We start from the raw sequence: 25,252 nt of genomic DNA, 5'->3' as shown, positions 1-25,252 counted from the left end.
TCAGCAGCAGAAATCAGGAAGTGGAATCCTTCCCCCGACAGGAATGGGAACAGTGTCCTTAGGGAAGGTGATTCCCTGCAGTGATGGTGGGAAGCGGATGGTCCGTCCCTGTGGTGCTGGAGGGACACCTGCCAGGCAGCTCTGCTGGGACAGGCACAGTCCAGCCCACTCCTGTGCCAGGCTCCCCGCAGCACTGGCCCTCTGAGACACCTGCTGTAGGAAGGGCGGAGGGAAATGGGTACGTCATAGATGGTAAGAGGCCTCGGCAGTTTCAGCCGGGGGCAGAACCAAGAATTAAGCATGGCACAGACACTTTCTGATTCTGGTCAGTACATACGTCAGAACTGTTAAATCATGTGCCATTTAAGGCTTCAAGGAAACAAAACTCATCCCTCCAAGAAAATAAAGTCTTCCTAGTCTAATAAACAGGAGTACCAGAAGCTTTTTGAGTTCATCACTCTCACTGCACTAAATCAGTGAACAGTGTCCTAGGTATTCTGTCTGAGCCTTTGCTTCATAAATACTTTATATGTAGCAGTTTAATTGTAAGATGATTTTAATGTTAAGCTACAAACTCAGGCTCGGCTGATGCTGAGTTTCTCCCTCAGTGAGTCCCAACAGCTTGCACTGTGCTCATTTTGTTTCTTTCTTTCTGGCGACAGGTGAGAAGTTGCGCGTCCTGGGCTACAACCAGAATGGCGAATGGAGCGAGGTACGTTCAAAGAATGGGCAGGGCTGGGTACCAAGCAACTACATCACTCCAGTGAACAGCCTGGAGAAGCACTCGTGGTACCACGGGCCGGTGTCCCGCAGTGCAGCCGAGTACCTGCTGAGCAGCCTCATCAACGGCAGCTTCCTGGTGCGGGAGAGCGAGAGCAGCCCAGGGCAGTTGTCCATCTCGCTCAGGTACGAAGGACGCGTTTACCACTACAGGATCAACACCACCTCGGATGGCAAGGTAAGGACCTCTGGAGAACGCTGTGGGGAGAGGAGGTGAAGATACTCATTAAGAGGTGGTGCAGAATCTCCAGTTGCAGACTGTTAAGGGGGGGGGGGGGGTGTGACTAAACAGGTCCAGTATTTATATAAAAGAGCACGTGTGCCAAGGGTTTGGTGGTAACTCCCCAAACAGCACTTTGGAAGAAGTGCAGACAGTTCTTGTCTGGGCTGAAAGTAGCTGGGTAGCAAGGCAGCTGTGGTTGGAGGTGGTGATAGCCTTCCACTGATCCCCTTAGAATCAGCAGAGCTTTGGTAAGTCAGCATTTTTAACCAAGATCAAGTAGTGGTATGTTGTGTTGAGAGATGCAGAAACAGGCCTTGTGCTTGACTGAGAATTCCAGTTTCTAGTCCTGTAAAGCACGAGGCAGGAGACAGCAGAGCTCTTAAGTGATGGCTTATATGTAGTTGCCTTCTGCAGGTAAAAATCCCACAGATTAATAGTTATTTGCCCAACAGGAAGAGAACACATATTCTAAAGTCCCTGGGTTTTGATTTTTTAAAAAACCATTAAAGTGTTTGCACTGTATCTGTTTTCCAATGTTACTGAAAACTTCCAGCTGCCTTCATTTAAGCAGATTCCTGTTCCATGCTGAACAGGTCTATGTGACGGCAGAAAGCCGTTTCAGCACCCTGGCAGAGCTCGTGCACCATCACTCGACGGTGGCAGATGGGCTGGTGACAACTCTGCACTACCCAGCACCCAAGTGCAATAAGCCCACGGTGTACGGAGTGTCCCCCATCCACGACAAGTGGGAGATGGAGCGCACCGACATCACCATGAAGCACAAGCTCGGGGGAGGGCAGTATGGAGAGGTCTACGTGGGGGTCTGGAAGAAATACAATCTCACAGTGGCTGTGAAAACGTTAAAGGTGAGGTTTCAGATTGCAGGCACTGTTGGTTTGGTCACCGTTTATGACACGAGTAAGGAAACTGTAACATTCTCAGCTACACCTAGTGATACGAACATCAGAAAATGGAGTGTGCTGATCTGCATAAAACCCGTGCTTGGGAGCAGCCTTGACCCTATCAAACCTACACCAGTGCACGTGGCTTGGAAACAAATTGATATTTTGGCCCAGCAGGAGCTGCATGTCCAAGCCAGACCAGTAGAAATGGTTACAAACACAACTTCCCTTCCTCCAGATGAGCTGCGGAGGCTTTAAGGAATCAAAGGTCAGAAAAAACCTTCTATAAGCTGTCCTCCACTCCTGGAAAAATTCAGCTTCTCCGTTTCTCTTTCTTTTCAAAACCTTGGGTTTGTTTCAGCATTAACAACTGCAATTCTAAGTGTCCCCTGAGTAACTTAATTTTTATAGCTATACAGGGGAACTCAGTCAGTGATCCTGAGAGTCTTCCTCTCACCAGCCACAACAGCTACCAAACGAGCAAGCCTGGCACTGCAGATCAGTCCCTGCAGGACATCCAGGCAGCTGTTCAGGGCTGCTACAGTTTGCTTTGGTAAAAGCCAAAACAGCAGAATGGAGACAAAGATGCCATCATTTATATTCAGCCTGGATGTGTGGTGTTAACCAGACCTTGGTCATGAAGATAAATGTTCTCTTCTTTTGTCTCTCTGTCTATCTAGGAAGATACCATGGAGGTGGAGGAGTTCTTGAAAGAAGCAGCTGTGATGAAGGAGATCAAGCACCCCAATCTAGTGCAGTTGTTAGGTCAGTGAAATGCCTTGTTCTTTCTGTTCTTACTTAGTCATCATTTTGGCAGAAACTTGCCTGGTTTAAATGCAGTGGCAGCTTTTCTGTATTTATATAACTTTATGAATCAGGTCAGGTTATGGGGTGGTATTTTTGACAGCTTTATGTAATATTGGAGCTAAGGGACACTAATTTTAAATAAAACATCAAATACAGTCACTTACATTAGTAGACAACATTGCAGTGGAGGCACGACTGTTACATAAAAGTTTGCAACATCATCCTCCTGCTGGTTTGTGTCCTTGGCCTTAGAAATGCTCCAGGGTTCAGTCATCAGGTTCAGATTCCTTCTCTGCTGTGTTAAATTGGATTTACAAAATCATTTTCCATGACTTATTTTTCTGAGAGAACAGAACAAAATTGTAAGAGAATTCTAAGTGAAAGGAAAAAACTGTTGGAAGCACAACAAATACCATTCTCCAAACTTCTCAAATCAGAGACATTTACAGAAAAGGCTGCACTGAAGAGAACAAATTAGTCTATAATTGAGCAGAAGATACCAGATGGCTGCTGCTGTGAGGGGACTCTGTGTATCACCAAATAAGTACATGAGATCAAACAACTCAGGACTGAAAGAAATCCACAGGCTTTACATCTTGGCTCTGCCCTGTTGTCTCACTGGCAGGTGCATGATATGATGATCATTATTAAATAGTTTGCATAGCTGTTAAATCTACAAGCACAAGGATTCTTAAGGAGACACCCTAAACCTTTACTAGTGTTTAATTGCCTCTGGATTTCTGGTGCTTTCAGGAGCAGAGCTGGCAAGCCAAGCCTAGGATGAAAGAAGAAATGTGAAGAATGTGAAGGCTTTTGCTAATGGCAACTGTTATGTATCCATTTAAAAAAGGGCACAGATAAAAGTGTGTGCCAGCCCTGTCTGGTTCCAGGAGCCCAGACTTAGAGATTTGTCATCAGAGAGCTGCACTTTTGCTCTTTCTGATGCACAGTGCAGTTGTGCTTTACTCCTGTGTGTGTGTAAGGCCCTCAGCAGAGCTGCAGGGGGGATCCCAGAGCTGTGACAAGAGTATCCTGTTGCTCTCCTCCTCCGCTTTTACATGCTTTGCACAGTGACTGCAGCAAGCGGTCATCCCAGGAATGTGTGAGAATGCTGCTCCAGGAGCAGGTCCCACCGTGCTGATTCCTTACCCAGCACATGGGAGTGCTTCACATGGCTCTGTAGTGACATTTCAGTCTGGAAATCTTGCCAGCTGACAGGTACCTGCTTCCAGTTGGCCACTCTTCAGCTTTATGAAGGCAGGGAGGGGAAGAAAAGCAAATTGTGTGTTCAAAGTTCTCTTCTTTCATTCTGTAACCTTTCAAAGAACAGAACTACTGCTTCATGTATATTATATAGGAACAGTAGTGCTTTCATAGAGGTGTTTCTCTCTACATGAAGTGTATGGACAGAAAAACAGACAAAAGCCCTGAATTTTAAGTTGTGCTGCACTGATCTGGGTCTTGTACATGGAAGTCTTCATTTTCCCAGAGAAACACTCCCTGGTACAAAATGCACTAAATGGCTGTTAACTCAGGAATGGAGGTGAGAAAGGGAAGCTTTATTCACATGCTGCCTTTTTGCCTGGCAGGTGTGTGCACCCTGGAGCCCCCCTTCTACATTGTGACGGAGTACATGCCCTACGGGAACCTGCTCGACTACCTGCGGGAGTGCAACCGCGAGGAGGTCAGCGCTGTCGTGCTGCTCTACATGGCCACCCAGATCTCCTCTGCCATGGAATACCTGGAGAAGAAGAACTTCATTCACAGGTGGGTGAAGTCATGTGGAGTTGGTACAGTTTCAGATTGCAATGATAAACAGGCCACCAGCATGGTGGGCCAGGAATTCCAGCTTTTGGGGAGGTTTCTTCCGGAGTTAGATTCACGCTGGCTTACCCATTGGCTGTGTTGGCTTCAGTACTGTCTTGCAATACCTTCTCCCAAGGACTTTAATAGCAATCTTGTGCCCAACTGCCTGGCAACAGCTGGTGTTGACCTGTACCCCCTGTGTGCAGACAGTGTCCACCCAAAGTCCTGTTTAAATCCAGATAAAGCCGTGCCATAAACCTGTTACCAGTGTGTGATGAGCTGCTGATCCCATCCTCAAGAAACATAAACTTGGTGCTGTAACAGCCATCATTGCTGAAAACTTAATAGAATTTAAAGAGTTAGTCCTAATCCTGATTTACCTCATTGCTCCTAAGAATAAGTCCACTCAGTTTCTGTTCAGGGCAAAGCTCACCTTGCCTTTACCTGCTGCATACAGAGAGCGCTTCCCGGTCCAGGAGAGTGGGGCCCCAAAACTGCATTCAAAAGCCCTGCTCCTGCTGCAGTGGTGTCCTTTTTTCCTGTGTACAGGGACCTGGCAGCACGGAACTGCTTAGTTGGAGAAAACCATGTGGTGAAGGTGGCTGACTTTGGCTTAAGTCGACTCATGACGGGTGATACCTACACAGCCCATGCTGGGGCCAAGTTCCCAATCAAATGGACAGCTCCCGAGAGCCTGGCCTACAACACCTTTTCAATCAAATCAGATGTGTGGGGTAAGAAAACTCACCTTCAGTGTCCTTTTCTTGTTCATTTTGGTTTTTTCTGCCAGTCCACACAATAACTTGCTTTCTGGCCTGGGCAGAAACCTTTGTGAAGACGGTCCATGCCAGGTCACAGCTTCATGAACCAATAGCATTTCTAGCATGAAACAGACTGGCCTGAAATATCTGCAAGGAAACAATGCTGCCTCAAGCTGCAGTGAAGGCCACAGAGGAATGAGCAACACAAGGGCAGACTTATGACAGGAGTTTTGTTTCCCTGCTTTTGCAGCCTTTGGGGTGCTGTTATGGGAAATTGCTACCTATGGGATGTCACCGTACCCAGGCATTGACCTCTCTCAGGTGTATGATCTGCTGGAAAAGGGCTATCGGATGGAGCAGCCAGAGGGGTGCCCTCCCAAGGTGTATGAACTGATGAGGGCATGTGAGTATCTTCTTCCAGTTTCGGGGACAAAGCCTGGGAAGGTGGGAGGAATCTGTGATAAGAGCCCATCAGTCTCCAGCAATACCTGATCCCCAGCACGTCAAAGTCAGGGCGGGCTTCGGTTATGAAACGAAGAAGGTGGGGAATGATGAGGGATATTACTGCTTAAAAAACCTTCAGGAAGCTGACAAAAGCCCAAAAGCTGGGAATTCATGTGATCCTGATGCAAAACAAAGAGACTGCCAGTCACTTTCCAGACCCTGTGGTGATACCAGCAGACAGTGCTTCCAGAATACATTCCTCTAGTGCAGATTTCTAACTACAGAAATTACACTTTCCATCATGATACTCTTCTGTAACTTTCCAAGCTCCATCTAGGATCAAGGCACTCTCCTCATCTTTCCCCCACAGCGTACACACATCCTTCTTTTGGAAGGGTCTGCCTGAATTTCAATGTTAAGAGCATGTGAGCAGGATGTTGCCTGGAGCTTTACATGCCCAGTTATTTCTGACTGGGCTAGATGTGTTCAGTCCAAGCAGCCAGGGTAGCAAATAGGGAATTGTCCTTTGTCCAAAAAAATCAGAAAGGGGGGGATAGGGAGATCAGAAAAAGCTGTAGAGTTGGCAGAGAGCGAGGATTTTCAGAATTGGTTCCTTCTTCTCAAGATTTGTTTGCTAGGATACAGTAGGGTGACTGACTGCTGCCATGAATCAGTACCTGTGAATGATTCTAAAGCCTCTTTAACAGTAGGTCAGAGTCTGACTACTTTTTGTCTCCTTGGACAGCAGAAAAATGAATCTCCTCATTTCAGGTACTGAGACTTAACTCTGCTTTCTGACATTGCAGGCTGGAAGTGGAACCCACCAGACCGACCTTCCTTTGCTGAGACCCACCAGGCTTTTGAAACCATGTTCCATGACTCGAGCATCTCAGAGGGTGAGAGCTGCTGTTGTTTTGTTCCCGAAACAGCACTGGAGGTTATCCCCAGAGTGCTGTGGCTCATGGATGGGCCCTTAGGGCTCATCTGCTGGCAGTGGGGTTGAGATGGAGCTCCATCCTTTACTTATTCTTTTAGCCATAATTGGGGTAAATACGTTCTCTTACTTGCTGCACAAATACTGAATAAACTTCAGGCACATTCCAGTGCAGGGGACAGTGTCATTTCATTTGACACTAAGATGCCCAAGAGCCGATTTAAAGAATATTGTCTCTTCTATCAGAGGAAAACTCATGTTTTCCAGGCTGAGGAGTGAGGAATAATGAGTGATGGAGAGAGAGAAAGATGTATGCTTATCACAGTCCCTTGCTGACTGCAGCAATTAGGTCATGAAATATTATTCTACCAGCCTTCACTTTTAAAAAAGCGTGCTTTAATCTCTGGATTTTCTGCTTAGCTCCTTCTAGGAGCAAATCTGTGCAGCTCAAGTCTGAAATATAATCTACCAGGAGGTAAATACTGGTGAGGAATGTGACACTATTCAGCAGACAAGCAGAAATGTCAGAGCATTCTGCTCAGTTTTTAAATTAAATATGCAACTGATCCACCAACTTCCCTACTACAGAAAAGACACACCAGATGGAATTTTACCAGTGAGGATCTATAACAGGCACATCCAGCGGCCACACAAATGCCAAGCTGGGTGTGGCCAGGAGCTTGTAGGGTTTTTCTGTGTTTTCTTTTTCCTTCTGGTGACCTATTGTTGGCATGCAGTCTTCATTTCTAATAGGGGGACGCAGTACTTTGCATCAAGCAAAGCAGCTTAGATCCAGATAGGAACCAACTTGGGGGGTGCATCAGTAGGAGGCACCTTGATTAAAAACAGGCAAATGCATCCAGTGCTGCCTTTAGCCCTTGAGCAGCCCTTAACAGACCCCCCTGCACAGATCATCCTACCACTGTTTTTTTTTTTTTTGGCTGAATTTATAAAGATGTAAATGAGTTTGAAATCATTATGAAAAACATCTGACCCTGAATACCTCTAGACTTGAACAAAGACTAAATCCATAAATTATGTATTTCTCAGTCATGGATCTCTTCCTGCCAGTCTGTGTTTGCAGTAAAGACCCAGGTTTTTTTTCCCCTCTTCCTTTGCTGGTCTCTGTTCCAACTGTTCCCTTTTTTTCCTTACAGAGGTAGCAGAGGAGCTTGGAAGAACAGCCTCATCCTCATCCATAGTTCCTTACCTGCCCCGCTTACCCATGCTTCCCTCCAAGACGAGAACCCTGAAGAAACAGGCAGAGAACAAGGAGAACATTGAAGGAACACAGGACACTGTGGAGCACTCGGCATCCAGCTCAGCACCAGGTGTGGGCACTGGGACAGTGGCGGTGTGGCCACGTGCTCTGGGTGTAAATTCCCCGAGAAACAAAGAACAACACGACAGCAGCTTTGTGCTGTTGTGTCATGAGTGCTGTTGGCCCAGTTATTTACTAGCAAATAGAAGACATTTTAGCTTTTTCAATGTTCTTTTAGAAAATCCCATTGTGTTTTTTCTTTCAAATTTGGTTTTGCTGCTCTTTTTTAAACGACAGCTTCAAAACTGAAGTTAACAGTGCAGCAAGAGATTTTCTTCTATGCTTAGGGTATTTGGAAAGGAGCAAAAAATAACAGGAAGGGAGTAATAAACTAAAAGAAAAGAGCAACTCTTTTCTGATCTCTCTCCAAAGTGGCCTCCTCAGTGTAGAAAACAGACAAGAAACGGAAAAAAAGTAGAGAAAAAATAATAAAATACAAGTTCTCTCTGCTTCTCACTCTGTCTCTGCAGCACCTGGGCAGGTAAATACACCAGTGCAGGACAGGGAGGTGGAAATGGAAATGGACTGTGCACATTGACACCTGTTTCTTCCGCCCAGGTTTCATCAGAAGCACACAGCCGACAGGCGGGTCCCCCGCACTGCCCCGCAAGCAGAGGGACAAGTCCCCCAGTAGCCTCCTGGAGGATGCCAAAGAGACCACGTTCACCAGGGACAGGAAAGGGGGCTTCTTCAGCTCCTTTATGAAGAAGAGGAATGCTCCCACGCCTCCCAAGCGCAGCAGTTCCTTCCGGGAGATGGAGAACCAGCCCCACAAGAAATACGAGCTGACGGGTAACTTTTCCTCTGTTGCCTCCTTGCAGCACGTGGACGGGTTCTCCTTTGCTCCCGCGCAGCAGGACACGAGCCTGACACCCCCCAAGTGCTACGGAGGGGGCTTTGTGCAGAGGACCTTCTACAGCGAGGATGGCACTGGGCCCAGCAGTGCTGGGGGTGTGAGCACTGGTGGAGGGTGGTCGGGCATCACTGGCTTCTTTACGCCACGCTTGATTAAAAAGACACTGGGTTTACGAGCAGGAAAACCCACTGGCAATGAAGAAGCTTCAAAGCCTTTTCCAAGGTCAAACTCTACATCTTCCATGTCCTCAGGGCTTCCAGAGCAGGATAGGATGGCAATGACCCTTCCCAGAAATTCCCAGAGGTCAAAAATTCAGCTGGAACGGACTGTGTCCACCTCCTCTCAGCCCGATGAGAGCACGGCGAGGGCCAGTGACCTGATTCCCAAAAGGTTTGAAGAAGGCTCTGCTTTGACCAGAGAGAGACCAAAAGCAAAACTCTTGCCAAGGGGTGCCACAGCACTCCCTTTCCGAACTCCCTCCGCAGCGGAAGAAAAGGAGGGTCCAGGGCTAGCGGCAGCTCCTAAGGGCAAAGAAAAAAACAGTGGCCCACGACAAGGGGCCCTTGAGGATGGCGAGAGGACAGGGTGGTCATCTCCGGTAAAGGCTGCAGCAATACTTCCAACCACTCATAACCACAAAGTGCCAGTCCTAATCTCACCCACTCTAAAACACACTCCAGCAGACGTGCAGCTCATTGGCACAGACTCTCAGGGTAATAAATTTAAGCTCTTATCTGAGCATCAGGTCACTTCTTCCGGCGACAGGGACCGGCCCAGACGGGTAAAACCAAAGTGTGCTCCACCTCCACCACCAGTGATGCGGCTCCTGCAACAGCCAGCTGCCTGCTCGGATGCAGCAGAAGAGCTGAGCAGCGCGGCGGGAGCGCAGCACGGACTGGAACCGAGCGAAGGGAGTAAGAAGGCAGCAGCAGCAGCACCTGTTGGTGGAAAATCTGGGAGGCCCGTGATGCCTCCGCCTCAAGTGCCTCTGTCATCGTCTTCCACCTCCCCAGTGAAAATGGCCAACGGCACGGCTGGCACCAAGGTAGCGCTGAGAAAGACCAAGCAGGTGGCCGAGAAAATCTCCGCAGACAAGATCAGCAAGGAGGCGCTGCTGGAGTGCGCGGATCTGCTCTCGAGCGCCATCGCCGAGCCCACACCCAACAGCCAGCTGGTGGACACGGGGCACCAGCTGCTGGATTACTGCTCAGGCTACGTGGACTGCATCCCGCACACGCGCAACAAATTTGCCTTCCGGGAAGCCGTGAGCAAACTGGAACTCAGCCTGCAGGAGCTGCAGGTGTCCTCGACAGCTGCTGGCGTCCCTGGGGCAAACCCCGTCCTTAATAACTTATTGTCATGTGTCCAAGAAATCAGTGATGTGGTGCAAAGGTAGCTACTGTCGATCTGGGTAAGAGAAACACACACGGGGAGGGGGGGACTGTTTTTCTGTACTGATGCTTTCAAAAGGAAAGACTGATACTTGAGTATGTGAAGTACCTCAGATCACTGAGTTCTCCTCACGTTTACAGGTTCATCTCAAAAAATTGGGGATGGAGAGGGTAGATTAAAGCTGTAAGGCACAGGACATCAAGGATCTGTCCCTACCTAGTCAGGCTGATCTGCTTGGTATGGCAAGGGAAGGAAGTTCCTTCTCATCCCTCGGAGAGGCAGGAGAACCGATGGCAGGTTCTCCCTCTGGGCAGGACGTGGTGGCAGCCGGAGCCCTGGGGTGGCTGCAGCTGCTCGGCTCTACAGACCCTGCCCTGGCTGCACTCACGTGTGCTTTGCTGTCCTGACGAGGCCCAGGAAAGGCACTGGGGCTCTGCTGGTACCAGCAGCAGAGCAGTTGGAGCTGGAGGGGCTCCGCAGGGGGGTCGTGTGCAGCTAGGGGGGAAGGTCTAATGCACTGACAGTATTCAGAGCTGCTGGAGGTGGATGCACTGGGCTGGATGGCTTAACTTCCATAGCGCTGTTGCTGCTGTAATGAGAACTGCAAGATTAGTTAATATATGGAACTGTCCCTTTTCCCTCCTGTCCACCCCATCTGCCACGTTCTCATCGTCATTGTGTTGGAAGCGTCAGGGATGCTGGGCAGACTGACCACTGGAATTCCCCCTTCCCACCACGCAGCCTTCACTCAGCTGATACCTATTTCTAGTGGTCTAGCACAGGTGCTGCTTGATGGTCATTTTTGAGTAGTTTGGGGCTCTTGCACAACTTGCCAGTGTTGTTGTTGGAGTGGGTGGGTTCTTTCTTTCTTTAAGCTCTAGATTGTTTTTAACTTGTTACCAGGTTGACTCCCCAGTTCCGTTTGATCACCGTGAGGACCCATGGTAGGTAAGGCAGAGCCTCCGCTCCCCTGGCTGTTCTCCACATTCCTTTAGCAGTCACAGCACTGCAGGGCCAGCTGGAGAGCCAGAAAGTACAGCCCAGCCTGCCCACCACATGTCCTAACTGCTGCAGGGTTCCCTGGACCTGTCCCTGACCCTTCACACTGCCAGATTCCTGGGATTTGTTCTGGTGCTTACCTGTCTCACAGGCTTCCAGCTTCCCTGCATCCCAAGGTGATAAAGTATGGCAGCACACAGGGAAACACCACAGGCATGCCCATGTACTTATTCCTGTATTTTAAAGGCTAGACCAGAATCCTACGCTGTGGTGGAGGGAACATGCACAGACCCTGTGCACTCCTCTGCCTGAGGCGTGGCAACAAAAGCTGTGGCTCTACCTTGAAGGGCTTCCACTGGGTCTCTGATGCCTTCTAACAATCCCAGAATGAGAGCAGCTGAGTGGGTGACGTTGTCATCCTTGGTCCTGGTGCTGTTTGCAGACTGCTGGGGCCTCAAAAAGCTGGTCTGTGTCTATGTGCAACTCCCCAAGGTGTAAATGTACTGGCAAGTAGGAAGAGCTCAGTTGCTGGTTTGTGAGGAAAGGAAACAGGCCTGAAACCTGGCTCCAAATACACATTACCTGCATGCTGCTGCTCAATTCACACTGCTGGTGATAGAGGATCTCGCTTGCTTTGCACCTTAAATCTTTTATTTTTGGCTAAAACACTTTTAAAACTTGTTTTTCAAGTGTGACTGTGCTGCTTTTAGTCTGAGCATTTAGAGTGGAGCTGTGGCACAGGTGTGACTTCAGAAGCACATGTTGGTGCTTGGAAGCAGGCTGGGGGTGTCAGCAAGTGTTGCTGTTTTTTCCACAGAGCAAGACAGGCCTGGAAAAATCTTTAGAAATGGGCTGGTGTCTGAGAATCCTCATTTCATTCTGGTCTGAGCTAAGCAAAGTTGTGTCAGGGTGTGTGGAGGCACAGCAGGGAGGTACAAGGGACCAGTGGGCTTCCATGGCCCAGTAAGTGAAAGGGTAGGGGGGAAAAAAGAACGAAGCAGCCCCTTGTGCTGGCAAGTCCTGATCCCCTGCAGCCCTCGGGGCTGTCCCAAGGCTCCTCTCCCCACAGCCACATCAGGCAGAGTACCAACTCCTTATCTGGTAGACTTTACTGAGGGCTTTTGTGGTTTACCTTATCTCTTTCAGTCATCTTTATGGAAGGTGTGCATCCAAACTAACTGCCTTTGGAAAGGTGACCTGCAAAGGGAAGGTGGCTTGTGGCATTGCTTCACATGGCCTGCCAAACAATCAGAAGGGTTTAGAAGGTGGGGGCTCTCTTTTCTTTGGGGCAGAAGGGCAGGTCTTGCTTGCCCTGGCAGACAATCATGTGGTTCCATCCTTGGACTGCTGCTCAGCCTGGGACAAACAGGCTGGAACTGAAGGGATTCCCAGGGGAATTCTAACCACAACATTTTAAAGCTTAGCCCAATTCTGATGAAATTTTGAAAGAAGCCTTTTTTTTTTCTCCCCTGAATGCCAGTCTTCCAGAAAAGCTCCAGCAAAAGTGACAAAATAGCAGTATGGAATTTCTAACTGCTAGAACTCCCCCCTTCCAGCCCTTTCTGAAGAAAGCAGATGTGTCCCAAAGAACACTGGCCATCCCCACTTCCTTTCAGATGCCCCGTGGTTTCTCCTGGGCCCTGCAGCAGAGATGGGCAGTGGGACAGGACAGAGTCACAGAATGGCTGAGGTTGGAGGGGCCATTGGAGGCCACCTGGTCCAAACGCTTTACCCAAGCAGGGCCACCTAGAGCCACCTCTGAGGATCATGTCCAGGCAGCTTTTGGGCATTGCCAAGCACAGAGACTCTACAACCTCTGTGCCCAACACAGGAGCCCATTTAGTTCTGAGCCCTCCTGTGGTGGAAAAACAAAGGCAGTGGAATTTGGGGATTCGCCTGTTGTCACTCCCGTGCAAAGTGTTTTCTCTGCTCTTACCTATCATCTAACATCAGGGAGGGAGATTGTGGCAGAGGTAGTGCTGACTTGACAGGCTTTTTTCCCCCCTAAATTGAATGCTGCAGAATTGCTGGGACTTCTGCTGCCCTACAGTGTTTTATTCCCAAACTGCAATGGCCCCTGCCCTGTGGCAGGATAGCAAAAGGATGCTATCCAGGAAAGCTGCTTCTGCTGTAAATCACCATCCAGTTGTTCTTCCTTCCACAGCTACTCCTAAAACTTTGACCATTCCCTCTCCCTTTAGCTCGGTCTGGCTTTCTCTTCAGCCTTAAAGGTCTCCACTGTGGCCAATTCTCTGCTTTCAGCCTGGCACCGTATGTGCAAAGGAACATGTATGGGGTGACACCCATTACTTGTCCCAGCGAAGAGCACTTCATGCTCCATGGTTTGGGGCAGGGGACAAGACATAAATCCTGTTCTTTCTGCTCCTCAGCACTGTCAGGCAGCCGTGAGGGCATGGCTGGAGCTGGGCTCTCTCACTTGCACTACTATGGGCCAGAATTTAAAGCATTTAAAGTCATCTTTGCCACGGGGATGGCACCCACGGGCCTGGTAGCGCCAAGCACAAAGCACGTGCTCACAGAGTGAGCTCAGTGGGGCACTTTCTCTTCCTACCACTGTGGGAATTCGCTCACAGGTGCAATTCTCTCTTCTTCCTGCACTGTACACCCTTCTTAACCCCCACGTGGTGCACTCAATTCAGTCACGTTCTTCATTAGTGTGGACAGGGGTGATGCTGAGCTAAGAGTCTGGGTCTTGGGTCTGCACCAAATTTAGCCACTGGGAAAGGGGAATTGAAGGGAGCAGCATTGCTGATGCAGAACACAGCAGGGAGGGAGGGAGAGCTGTGCCTGTCCTCCTCAGGCCGTTTCTCCTGGGTGCCACTGGCCTTGTGTCTGAGAGACGGCCAAACACAAGGCTGACATCTGTCAGGGTGCTTTTTGCAGGAGTTGTGGGGCACAGGGACCCAACCCCCACAGTGGAGCCAGAGCAGCCCCCCCAGCAGGCAGAGGTGGGGGGTGGGTTACACTGTGCAGCCACAGAGCAATCCCGACCCTCGTGTGCTACCGCTTACCTGAGGCAGCCTTTTCCTCTGGGCACCCGCAGCGCTGACAGGCACGAGTGACTCCAGAAGGACTCCAGAAGGGGGTGGTTCCAAAGCCATCAGGCTGCTGCCTCCTCGGGTAACACACTCAGCTCAGCCCTGCTGCCCATCAGGAGCGGGCAGGGAGACTGAAAGGCAGAGACTGCAGCATGTGTGGAAAGCTCCCAGGGCACTGGCCAGCACTGCTGCGTGCTGGGGTTGTGCTGCAGATCTCTGGATCTGGAACAAAGCCCTCAGCCCATTCTCTGGTGGCAGGTAACGAGAGGTTCTGGGACTCTGCCTTGTTTCTCACACTCAGCAATGTCTGTACCAAAGGAGGTCGTTCTTCCCCATGTCTGTTGTGCACGGGAGGTGGAGCCCGCCCGGCTCACATGGCACTGTGTATTGGTAGTGAACTCGTTGAGGGCAGGAATGGATTGAAATGAAACACGTTAATCACCGATCACTCTTAGCAGTGTTGTCAACTGTTTTTGTTTTTTAATTGTTATTGTAATATATTTTGGTTGTTTTTCTAATTTAATTCTCTCACTATCGTCTGACTGTGAACTGCGAACAGTGTTAAACTTGATGTAAATAAGGCCCTTGGAAGGGCCTCTTTGCCTGTCGTTCCACAAAGTTTTGCCAATTTGCATTTTGTTTTAAATAAAGGTTGCAATATTTTATTGGCAAAAACCACTTGAGTAGGTGCTGCTTTTTTTTTTCTTAATGAATATTTGAAGCTGCTCAGTCCTAACCAGAAGCTCATTCGTTTGGGTAGAAAAACCTGTTATAAACCTGTTTTAAAAAGAGAAATAATTTAGTCCCACCAGGTTGCAAAAAAAAAAGCAGTATCTTTATTTATGTGGTATCTGTTTAGAACCAAATTGTTGCCCCAACATGGTCAGAGAGCAGCTCTTGCTGTCGTGGGGCTGATCAAAGCTCACCCCAGTGAGACACACACCCTTGGGACCTGGCAGAGCGCAGCTCTTGCCTCACCGTTGGTGCCACCCCAGCCTGTGTCAGCCTAACCCAAACAGCTCAACACTTTCTTACACTTAGAAAAAAATCCCAGTTTATCCAGGCTTACACACAACCTTCAACAAACAGCTTGCTGAACTTTCTGCCCGGGTGGCCAAACACAACCCGAGTTGTGTCCTGTGGGGCAGCAGCCTCTTCCCCAGCTGCCATCCCTGGGTCCATTGCCCCCGCTGTTTCCCAGGCTTCTGACACCCGAGATTAACCATAAACCAAGTCTCAGAAATGCCTGCTCACACAGGCTGGCAGAGCCCGAAGGTCCACCCCACGCAGCAGCCAAGTTGGCTGAGCAGCAGGAAAGCAGCTGGCTCACCTCTGCCCGGGACTATCTGTTAGATAACGGAGCCAGCGTGCCCGCAGGGACTCAAAGCCTGCAGGGCCAGGACGTGTCTGGTCAATCTTTCCCCTCATCGCTGGCACTGCAAAATGGGTCAAAGCTTAAAGTAGATCAAAGGTCCCCTGTGGGGGTGGCCGGGAAGCCAGGCCCTGTCCTTGGCATGTGCTGTTCACCCCTCGGCAGCACAGCCCTGTTGGAAGGGAGTTTTGACCCAGAGGTCACAAAGTCATTCCCGTAACACTGTTGACATTTTTTGGAGCTGCTGTAACACACTTATCACCTGGCGAGTACCCAGACAGCAAACAGCCCCTTGGAATAATAATAATAATGCTGATACCAGCTGAAAAACCACAGCATGAAATGTACTGAGGAGAAAAACAAAAAAAAAAAAAGGAAAAAACCAAGCTTTTACTGCATCCATGAAAACTCACATTTACCTGCAGCCTGGTGCTTCAGCCACCATCGTCCTCAGCTGCCCTTTGCCCTTGGCAGAAGGATTCTCTCCCCTTTTTGGTTTTGCAGTGAAGGAAACGGGCTCTTCACCACCCCACTTAGAAAAACAATGGCAGCAGAAGTTCCCCTCACCCCGGCAGCAGCTTCCATACAACGGAAGACTCCAGTGAGAGATGGGCACTCCGAAGTGAGAGCTATGGATCTGGCATCTCCAGAGGAGATTATTCAGTCATTTTCTCCCTGTGCAGACTATGATCCTGGCCCATGTGTCCCTGAGCAGCAGACACCTTAGAAAGGCATGAGAGCAAGAGGGGAAAAACTCAACTCCAGCAGAACAGTTCTGGGTGATCTTGTAAAGTGACAGAGAAAACTGGGGACGGGGACATGGCTCTGGCCACAGTGTCAACAGGACCAGCCTGCCCAAGGCCTCCCTTCACCACACAGCAACAAACCAAGGACTTGGACATTGCCAGTCCTCGCCCCCATGGAACAGCATCTGTCAGCAGAACCACATCAGGCTACTGCCAGCTCAAAGAAGGGACTTGAAACACCAGACAGACTCCAAACACAGCCAAGCACAGGCTGTCCCCACATCCCAGGTGTAAGGGATGCACCTCCTTCCCTGTAACAGCTCTGGGAGTAACAGGAGGTTCAGTCTCTGTTAAGTCCTTGTGCAAGTGCCTGGCTGGGTCATCTGCTTGCCTGACGCTGAGCAAAGAGAGCAGCTCCCAGAGTGCAGCACCACCTTCAGCACACGTGTGGTCCCACCTGGTGTTCAAGGAAGGAAGTAATTGATGCGCTGGGGCACGGATTTGCAGCCCTGTGCAGAGAAAAGCTTCTCCTCTTTGGGGACAAACACCATCATCTGGGCCACCTCGTCGAGCATTGCCTCGGTGTAGGGAAGCCCGCGGGCCAGGAAGGCGTCGCGCGCGCAGAGCTTCACGTGGTGGTACTCCAGAGGCAGAAAGGGCACCACGAAATCAATGAGGTTCTCCTGGAGGAGGTGGCTGTGGGCATAACTGCTCTCTGGAGAGAAACACAAGGCAAGGCAAACTCAGCAGCTTCCCCCGAGAGCACCGCCCCTCTGCGAGGCCAGGCCTGGCTGCGAGGGGCTCGTCCAGCCGTGTGTGGTGGGACCCACTTGTGCAGAGCTGCTCAGCACTGAGCCCGAGCACAGAGCATCTCCAGGAATCATGCCAAGAGATGCCTGGAGCCCCAGAGAAGCCTTAGTACTGCCCTGTGGCACTGGGCTGCCTCTTGCCCCCGGCCATTTGCAGGGCTGAAGGGGGCCAGAAGGACTCTTGGCTCCCTCCCCACATGCCTTGGCTCACAGGGACCAGGGATGGGGCTCTCATCTTTGACCAGCCCGGCCTGGAGTGGGGTGAGGGCTCATTCCCCCACGCACAGGCCTGCGTGGCACACAGGGTGAGACGGTGCAGAGGGGCAGCTTTGCAGGCAGCTGCCCACAGCCCCCCAGGAGCGAGCCCAGCTCTTACCTGCAGCCTCCTGCAGCTCCAGCCGCAGCCGCTGCTCCAGGAGCTCCATGGAGATCTCCTCCCGTGCCCGGCCGGCTCGCCAGAAGTCCAGGGCGACCTCATTGATGGTGTTGCCACCAAGATTGCTGAGGACACAGAGGGAAGTCACTCAAGATTTCCTCCAGAGCTGAGCTGCTGAGAGCTGCCAGCAGCTTCCCTGCAGACACGCCCCAGCAGTTCTGTTGGCAACAGAGGATTTGCTGTCTAGGATCAGCACGTGGAGAGCCAGCCTTCTTCCCAAAGAGCCCCTTTCCATAGGCATTGATCCAGCTGTGTTTGCCATCCTGCCAGCTCAGACCCAGAGGCAGCAGATTCCTCCACCTCCCTCAGTCCCCTGTCCTGGCTTGGGAAGCCCTCGACCTCGCAGGTGACACTTGGCTCCACACCACATGCTGAATAAGCCACCACAAAGTCCAAGCTAAAGGGCAGAGCACACAGGAGTCCTACTGGAAGTAAAGGTCCAGGGCAGGGATTCAAGTGGCAGCCCAGCACTTGGCAAAGCATCCTCTGCCCATGGGACAAAGCTGCAGCACAGTTCCCACCTAAGGACTCCTCTGGACACCCACAGTGGTGAGGATTGCAAGGTCCTGGCAGCTGTTGAGGGTCCAAGGACAGCCCTTCACCCTGGAAAAGTAGCCCCCCCAAGTGCTGGTGAGGGGTTTGCCCCCAGCCCTGAATGCCCCAGTGAACTGGGAACCAGCTGGATGCAGAGCTCAGGGTGGGAGGCAGAGAGGCAGTGGGAGACATAGACTTTGCACCCTGTCCCCATGTCAGTGGCTCTGGACCCCAAATGGAAGGCAGCAAAAATTAAAAAGCCACCACTGATTGCCACCACCACCCCACCCGCCCCTTGTTAGGGGAAAACAGCTTGTACTGATCCTGCTCCCAACCCAAACTACGGGACAAGCAGCCCCTTCTGACCCGGGACAGGCAGCCAGCCCCGGCTCCCACACCTGGGCAGAGCTGCACCACCGTGCCCATGTCCCCAGGAGCCCTGGAGCAGAGCTGTCCCTCCTGAAGCAGGTCAGTGTCACACTGCCACCAGCAATGATGAAACCCCTGGGATTACACACTGCTGCAGTTCAAGGCACCCTGCTCCCCTCTGCTTGGTGGCACAAGGTGGGGCAACACGGTGCCCATTGCTGACCTTGCTGGCTTTCCAGGCAGGACACGAGGTCAGCCCAGTGCAGCTGGCAGCACGTCCACCCTGTGCTGAGCAACAGGGCAGGACCTGCCCCTTCTGCCACGGCCCTGCTGGAGGCCCACGCAGGTGGGACCAGACTGTGGTCAGTTCCACAGGCCCTGGGCACACAGACAGGTCCTCCACAGGCAGGGAAACCTCTCTGAGGGAACCACCAAGCTTGGAGGGTACAACACTTGCCTGGATGGTGGGAGGTGGAGGAGGAATGCTCTGCTCACCCCCAACCAGTGGGAACAGCTCCTGCCAGAGCCAAGCTGAAGGCTGCAATTCCTACACTGAAAGGGGCCCAAGGGTCTCTCATTCTTTAGGAGCTACTTCAGACAGGTGCCTGCCTCACATCTTGGTTTTGAGATGTCCCATTTCTCCCTCCAGCTGCATCCCACCCAGAGACAGTGCTGGGGTGCACATGTGCCCATCTCCTGGGAGAGGAACCAACTAAACCGGGCTGTGCTGATGCCAGGATCAGCCTCACAGCGCCTCAGTCTGCAGCCACAGCCAGGCAGTGGAAACTCCCCAGCTCCTAACAGCGCACAGCAACTTCCCACCAAGGCCTTCAGCCCCAGCTTTGCTCCCTGGAGTGTGACATCTGCTCAGCTGGGCAGGGTGACACCACGTTAACTGACTCTGCTTCCTTGCCTCAAAGTCTAGACACTGGCTCAGGTGTCCCACATTAGCTCCTGCAAATGCCCTGTTCCCAGGGAGGATGCCCAGCATCCATAGGTAAAACTGAACAGGGAGGCAACCACGACGAGGGAAGGAGGTATCTGTGCCCTCCCCTGCAGCCTGAGCCCCTGGTACCACACACCTCAGGGGATAAATACCATCACCTGGTTCCTCCCCATCCCTTCAGGGGCCCAGAAATCACCTGAGGAAGAGGAAGATGGATCTCTGGTGATCCACGTGGCCCTTGCTGTCATGGTGAGCCATGAAGGGCCTGATGGCATCCAGAAGGCTGGAATGCAGCTTCTCGGCCTCGTCGAAGATGAACAGGGCCTGCCTGCAGCGCTGCAGGGTCTCGCTGATCTGCCTCTGCAGCTGGGCCTGCAGCAGGGAGGAGCGTCAAGAGCCTGGGGATGCCCTGGGATAACCCAGCCAAGCACCACAGCTCCCACCCAGCAGGACAGGGCAGAGAACAGGGAGAGCAAAGGCAGGAAAACGAGTGAGGCGAGATAAAATAGTTTAATAAGTGAAGGAAAGAGGAAAGAAAGAAATCAAGTGGTGCAAAGGCAGCCACCCACCCTGCCACAAACAGGCTGATGCCCAGCCAGTCTCTGAGCAATGGCTTCCTGCCCCCAAACCCCCTCCCTGCAGCTTTTATTCCCGAGCATGGCAGTAAATGGCACGGAACATCCCTTGGGTCACCAGGGCTCAGCTCTTTGGTGTGTCCCAAACTTCCTGTACACCGCCAGCCTGTGACCTCAGGGGCAGAGTGGGAGAGGGAGGAAGCCTCGAGGCCATGCAAGCCCTGCTCAGCAGTGACCAGGACAGCGCTGTGTGAGCCACAGTGTCACTCATAAACACCAACCACGGCCCCACGTGGGCTGCTGGGAAGGATATGAACTCCAGCCCAGCACACTGCACCATCCCGTGTTGGTGGCTCTCACCTTGTAGGAGTCCATGTAGTTGTGGTGTGGGAAGTGGAGCAGGGAGATGAACACCCGGACACACTCACTCTTCAGCCCGTCCCGGTACAGGTGGCTGGCCACCAGCCGAGCCACAAAGTTCTTCCCCGTGCCGGACCAGCCGTGGAAGGACAGGACCAGCGCCTGCTGGGGCCCTGGGCTCTGCAGGAACCCCTGCAGTGCCCGGACCACCACTTCCTTGGCCAAGTGCTGCCCGTGGAGCTGCCCACTGAGGTCTGCCTCCAGCCCTGCACAGAGAGAGCAGGAGCTCAGCCTTAAACTGCCAGCACAGCTACTGCAGGTGGGAATAAGAGGGAGAAAATGTGGCAGGGCTGCCTGGCCGAGAGGACTCTGAAGTGACATTAAAGCCACAGGCTGCCTGTGCCCTGCCTACATCAGCCTCTGGCTCCAAGAAGACACAAATCTTTCACTGACTCCTTTTTTCCTTTAGGAAGAGGTGGAAGTGTTTGGCAGCTGCAGAGAGCGTGGATGCCCAAAGGCCCTCCCAAGCTGCCAGCACAGGGTTTGCAAACCAGGAGTCTCAGGGACAGCAAAACACAAATACACTGACTCCTGGCTTACACACAGGTCTCAGTGTCCCCTCCCGACCTAGGGCAGGGTCCTGGGCCAGTCTGGATCCCACTGCATGTGCCTGGAAGCTATGAGATGCAGGCAGGGCTCATGGCAGGCTGGAGCAGACATGCTGCGCTGTAAGGAACAAACTCTCCTTGGTCTCAGAACTCTGGCTGGGACACAGGCCTCAGCTCAGCCTCTCTCCCTCCCACAGCTCAGCACCCTGCACAGAAAAGCCCTTTACTCACATCACTTTCTAGAATACACTTTAACAGGAAAAACCCCTTGAAACAAGCCAATAAGCAGCACAGCCCCTACCTGTGATGTTGTTGATTATCCTGCAGTCTCCTGTCTCGCAGCACTTGCCGAAGCTGCAGTACCAGGCAGAGAGGATCTCCAGGTAATCTTGGCCCACTAAAGGAAAGCTCCAGCCTGGAAAGGGCAGCAGTCTGAGCAGAGAGGTTCCAGGAAAGTGGCTTTTTTGCATTCTGAGCAGACGCTCAGCTGATCCCTGTTACGGGCAGCCCTCTCCCAGGTGCACGGACTCAGCCGTGCCCCTGAGGGCAGCCCTGCCTGTGGGGAGGGACAGGGAGCTCGGAACTGGCAGCAGCTGCTTCCAGATGGCTCCGAGTGCCCAAGAAGTGCAAGCGCACTGCCCTCATCCCCGGCTATGCCAAGGAAGGAGGTGCCTGGGGCAGCGACCCTCGGGAAGGGAAGGCAGCTCCAGAGGAGCCGGGAGCACAGCAGCGTGTCCGGCCCTGCTGCTCCTTCCTGGGCAGGCACAGGGACAGAACAGAGCAAGGCTCTTACTTGGGATGGGACTGGACTGTCGCTCCTTCTCCTCCTCCTCGCAGCCCTCCTGCCACACCTTGCACGCCACGTACTGCCAATACTGCTTGGAGAGGGCACTCACAGTTCCCAAATGCTTCTTCACGGCTTCGTACCTCGCCCTGCCCCACGGTTTCCCCTCCGGGACGGCTCCCTGCTCCTCTGCCCAGTGCCGCCGGGGCGGTGGCGGTGTCCCGGGGCTGCCCGAGCCCTCCAGGAGCAGCAGCAGCACCAGGACGCAGCAGCCGAGGCCCCGGTGGGCCGGCAGCCTGCCCGGGCCCATGGCGGCGGGGGTCCGGCAGGGCAGCGGGCCCGGCTGCGCTGGGCCCCGGCCCGAGCTGAGCTCACTTCCCGGCGCGACGGGCGTGGCTGGGGGACAGCTGCGGGCGGTGCCGGGCCCGGACAGACGCGGCTTTCCCGTCGCCGGCCCAGCCGCGGGGACACGGCAAAATCCAACCCCGTGCCCGGGCGGAGGCACCCGGCACCCTCCGGCCCCGCCCCGGGCCCGGCCAGCCGTGTCTGGGAGCCGGGGGAGCTGGAGAGATGCCAGGAGCGCCGTGTTCCCACAGAGCTGCAGCACCAGCGACGAGTGCCCGGGGAAGGCAAATAATCTGTTTTTAAGTAGCCCAGCGGCTCGGCTGAGGTTTTGCAGCCACAAACGCAAGAGGAACTAGCAGCTGTTCCTCAGGGCCCGTTCCAAGGGAGCGGTGCGGGGATCAGCCCGGGGAGCAGCGCGGCTGTCCCGGCTGTGCGCGGCTCCCGGCTCAGCTGTGCCGTCAGAGCTCCGGCACGCACGGCTGCGCTGCTGGCAGCGGGACAGGCGTGCTGCGCTGGGTGACGCTGCCTGTGCCGTTCCTCAGCGACCCGAGACGGGCATCTCCGCACGCCAGGACACCCAAACACGGGGACACGCAGGGAGGGCTCAAGCAGCCTGCAACAGAAATACCCGGATTGGCACAGAACCACCCCAAAATCGCCCATGAGAACTGAGGGACAGCTCACTGCCATCACTTAAGGTCATCACCGACATCCACTTTCTCCAACCAGCTGTAAACCTTGTAAACCCCTGCCAGGACAGGGAAGCAGCAACTGCAGCCCTTAGGGCTGGTTCAGGATCCGAGAATCCCACGCAATCCCTGGCTTTCATGTTGGAAAGGGGTACACACACGCTCGGCTGTAGGGGGGGAAATTTAAAGAGTGGGTAATTCCCATATAACTTGCATTTTACCTTAAGCTGTGCCCACTGGTGGCTTACTGTAAGAGTGTGACACCTCTACAATTACTGAGCAGCAGGACAAGTCCACCCACAGCATATCCTAACTGAGACCAAGGCCAAAACGCTTTGGAAATTGAAAGGATTTCAAGGTTTTTCCACATGCTCAGAAAACAAGAAGGATCATAAATGCAATTAATCCAGCCTGGCAATTCCCTGGTCCAGGTGGATGGGGGGGGAATGCAGCCCAGGCACGGAGCAGAGTGCATCACCATCTACAGGTGCCTGCAAATATTACACGGCAGCATTACAAGTACTGGGACTAACAAAACGGCCCCTTCCAGCTACAAAAACAGTGAGGCTGAAACCTGAACACCAGCTGCAACAACTTAAACAGAACTAAAAACAGTGCATCAAAGAAATAAATTAAACATCAAACTTTCTGTAGCCATAGCAAATTAAACTGCTGTCAGCCTTTCTGAAAACTAGTTGAGGCACCTGAAGCATTTATACAGATTTATAAAAACATTAATAGCTGTAACATTCAAACTTCACCCACCTGGGATAACTGCTCTAGCTGAAAACGGCTTATTAAAAGGGACAGGTGCCATAAAAAATAGATGCTTGTGTGTTCCAAAGGAAGAAAATTCTGAAGGATAAACTGACTGTCCAACACTGCACCAGCTCATGGCATAGTTCCTGGGATGCCAGCCCTGCCCAAGTGCAGCCCATGGTAAGAGCCAGAAGGAAAAACAGAACGAGTTCTTTAGGAGGCCCTGGCACAGGGTGCCCAGAGAAGCTGTGGCTGCCCCTGGATCCCTGGAAGTGTCCAAGGCCAGGCTGGACGGGGCTTGGAGCAACCTGGTCTGGTGGAAGGTGTCCCTGAACATGGCAGGGGTTGAAAGAAGATGATTGTTAAGGTCCCTTCCAACCCAAATAATTCTGGGATTCGGTGATGCTAACCCTGTCTGACCTGGCCCTGCAGGTACCAAGGCATTGGAGTGCTGCGAGTGCAGGAATTACCTTCCTTGAGCAATTCCCTGTGTGGGCCCTCAGGGAGGAAATTACCCTCATGATTAGAAGGGAACCTGCAGGGGACTGGAAGAGATCCCAGTGCATTATGCTGAGTAGACCTCGCTCATACCTGCCGTAGGTTAGGAAGCACATGGGTTTTTTCCTTCCTCTGCTGAAGCCCTGACTACAGTTTGCTAATCTTGAGGTGAGTCTGGCAGCAGAGGCAGCTGCAGGGACCTGCACAGCCCCCGAGATGATGGGAGGATGCTCAGCTTGCCACTCATGGCTGCTTACTCCAAACAGTCAGTCCTGGTGTGCAGCAACCACCTGGTTAAAAGTCCACCACCTCAGCTCAGCTTCTGTCTGAAGAAAAAACAGCACCACAAGAAACGGTTATGCCTGGCTTATTCCACACCCCAATGCAGCTCGGGACAAGCAAACACTCAGAGGGAACCTCACAACCCAGAATTTCATTTACAGGCTGTCCAGGGAAATGCCACGCACCCATCTTTTCGTTTTTATCCCCATTTCCATACAGCAATTCCTTCTGCACATCCATCCCTGCACTCTGACAGAAGGCAGGGGGAGAACAGCCTCTCTCCAGAGCTCAGTATAATACAGCTATGGATTAGATCACCAAATAAAAGAAAGATCTAGAATAAAGGGTAAGAGAGGAGTCCTGTCCCCTCCTTCCTTCATTTTTTTCCCCGCAAAGTCCTATCTATCCCCAGTCTCTTGAAAATATTGAGATTGTACAAAGAACAAATCACCAGTCCCACACTTGGGATATATGAACTAAGGACTTATTTTCATCTCTCAGTTTTAGATTCAGTAAAAAAATTGTAGGGAAAGGATTGGAGGACTTTAGGGGAAGTGCTTATTTCCCACCCCTTTTGGTTCTCCACTGGCTCAAAGTTGCGTTCATTCTCTTGTAAAAGTACATTCATTACATAATCAGAAACACTAAAATCTCCCAGTTATACGAATTCTCACTCTGTTACTATGGCCAACCACTCCAAAAATACACAGCAGCAGCACAACAAAGTGCTTGGAACAGCTCTCCAAACTGCCACCTTCTGCCTGTCAGAATCTGTAGCTCTTGAACTGCTCATACACAAGCAGGAATCCTGTCCCACTACCTGAGCAAACTGGCACCTCAAAAATAGAGATGGAGG

General features: G+C 52.1%; 2 protein-coding genes across 5 annotated transcripts in view; one reads left to right on the top strand and one right to left on the bottom strand.

Moving 5' to 3' along the window:
* The window catches only part of ABL2 (ABL proto-oncogene 2, non-receptor tyrosine kinase), a 45,744-nt gene extending 30,782 nt beyond the window's left edge, over window positions 1–14,962 (top strand). For all 4 annotated transcript variants that reach the window (XM_042033818.1, XM_042033820.1, XM_042033821.1 and 1 more), the window contains exons 3-11: window positions 663–958; window positions 1,597–1,869; window positions 2,586–2,670; window positions 4,302–4,479; window positions 5,068–5,252; window positions 5,530–5,682; window positions 6,530–6,619; window positions 7,815–7,988; window positions 8,537–14,962. In XM_042033818.1, the coding sequence (XP_041889752.1) occupies window positions 663–958; window positions 1,597–1,869; window positions 2,586–2,670; window positions 4,302–4,479; window positions 5,068–5,252; window positions 5,530–5,682; window positions 6,530–6,619; window positions 7,815–7,988; window positions 8,537–10,230 (3,128 nt within the window). In that variant the 3' untranslated portion in view covers window positions 10,231–14,962. The remainder of the gene's footprint in view (window positions 1–662; window positions 959–1,596; window positions 1,870–2,585; window positions 2,671–4,301; window positions 4,480–5,067; window positions 5,253–5,529; window positions 5,683–6,529; window positions 6,620–7,814; window positions 7,989–8,536) is intronic.
* A 135-nt stretch (window positions 14,963–15,097) lies between these two features.
* On the bottom strand, window positions 15,098–22,652 carry TOR3A (torsin family 3 member A). Its single transcript, XM_042033823.1, has 6 exons — window positions 21,833–22,652; window positions 21,341–21,454; window positions 20,432–20,697; window positions 19,693–19,868; window positions 17,588–17,712; window positions 15,098–17,117 (listed from the first exon to the last, which is right to left on the bottom strand). The coding sequence occupies exons 1-6, from the start codon at window positions 22,131–22,133 to the stop codon at window positions 16,867–16,869; spliced, it is 1,233 nt and encodes a 410-aa protein (XP_041889757.1). The 5' UTR covers window positions 22,134–22,652; the 3' UTR covers window positions 15,098–16,866.
* Between the last annotated feature and the right edge of the window lie 2,600 nt (window positions 22,653–25,252).

Source organism: Corvus kubaryi, unplaced genomic scaffold (assembly GCF_017639235.1).
Source record: "Corvus kubaryi isolate FWS band 111438036 unplaced genomic scaffold, C.kubaryi_AGA036_p1.0 37361, whole genome shotgun sequence".
In the NCBI taxonomy this organism is placed as follows: domain Eukaryota; kingdom Metazoa; phylum Chordata; class Aves; order Passeriformes; family Corvidae; genus Corvus; species Corvus kubaryi.
Note: the sequence above shows the minus strand (reverse complement) of the source record. Positions and strands in the feature narration are given on the sequence as shown.

Bases quoted from the DNA above. Each gene is read 5' to 3' on its own strand.
- TOR3A (XM_042033823.1), bottom strand. From the start codon at position 22,133: ATGGGCCCGGGCAGGCTGCCGGCCCACCGGGGCCTCGGCTGCTGCGTC. The intron at 20,698-21,340 runs GTAGGGGCTGTG...CTCTCTGTGCAG, and splicing joins GATAATCAACAACATCACAG to GGCTGGAGGCAGACCTCAGT. The intron at 17,118-17,587 runs GTAAGAGCTGGG...GTTTCTCTCCAG, and splicing joins GGAGCTGCAGGAGGCTGCAG to AGAGCAGTTATGCCCACAGC.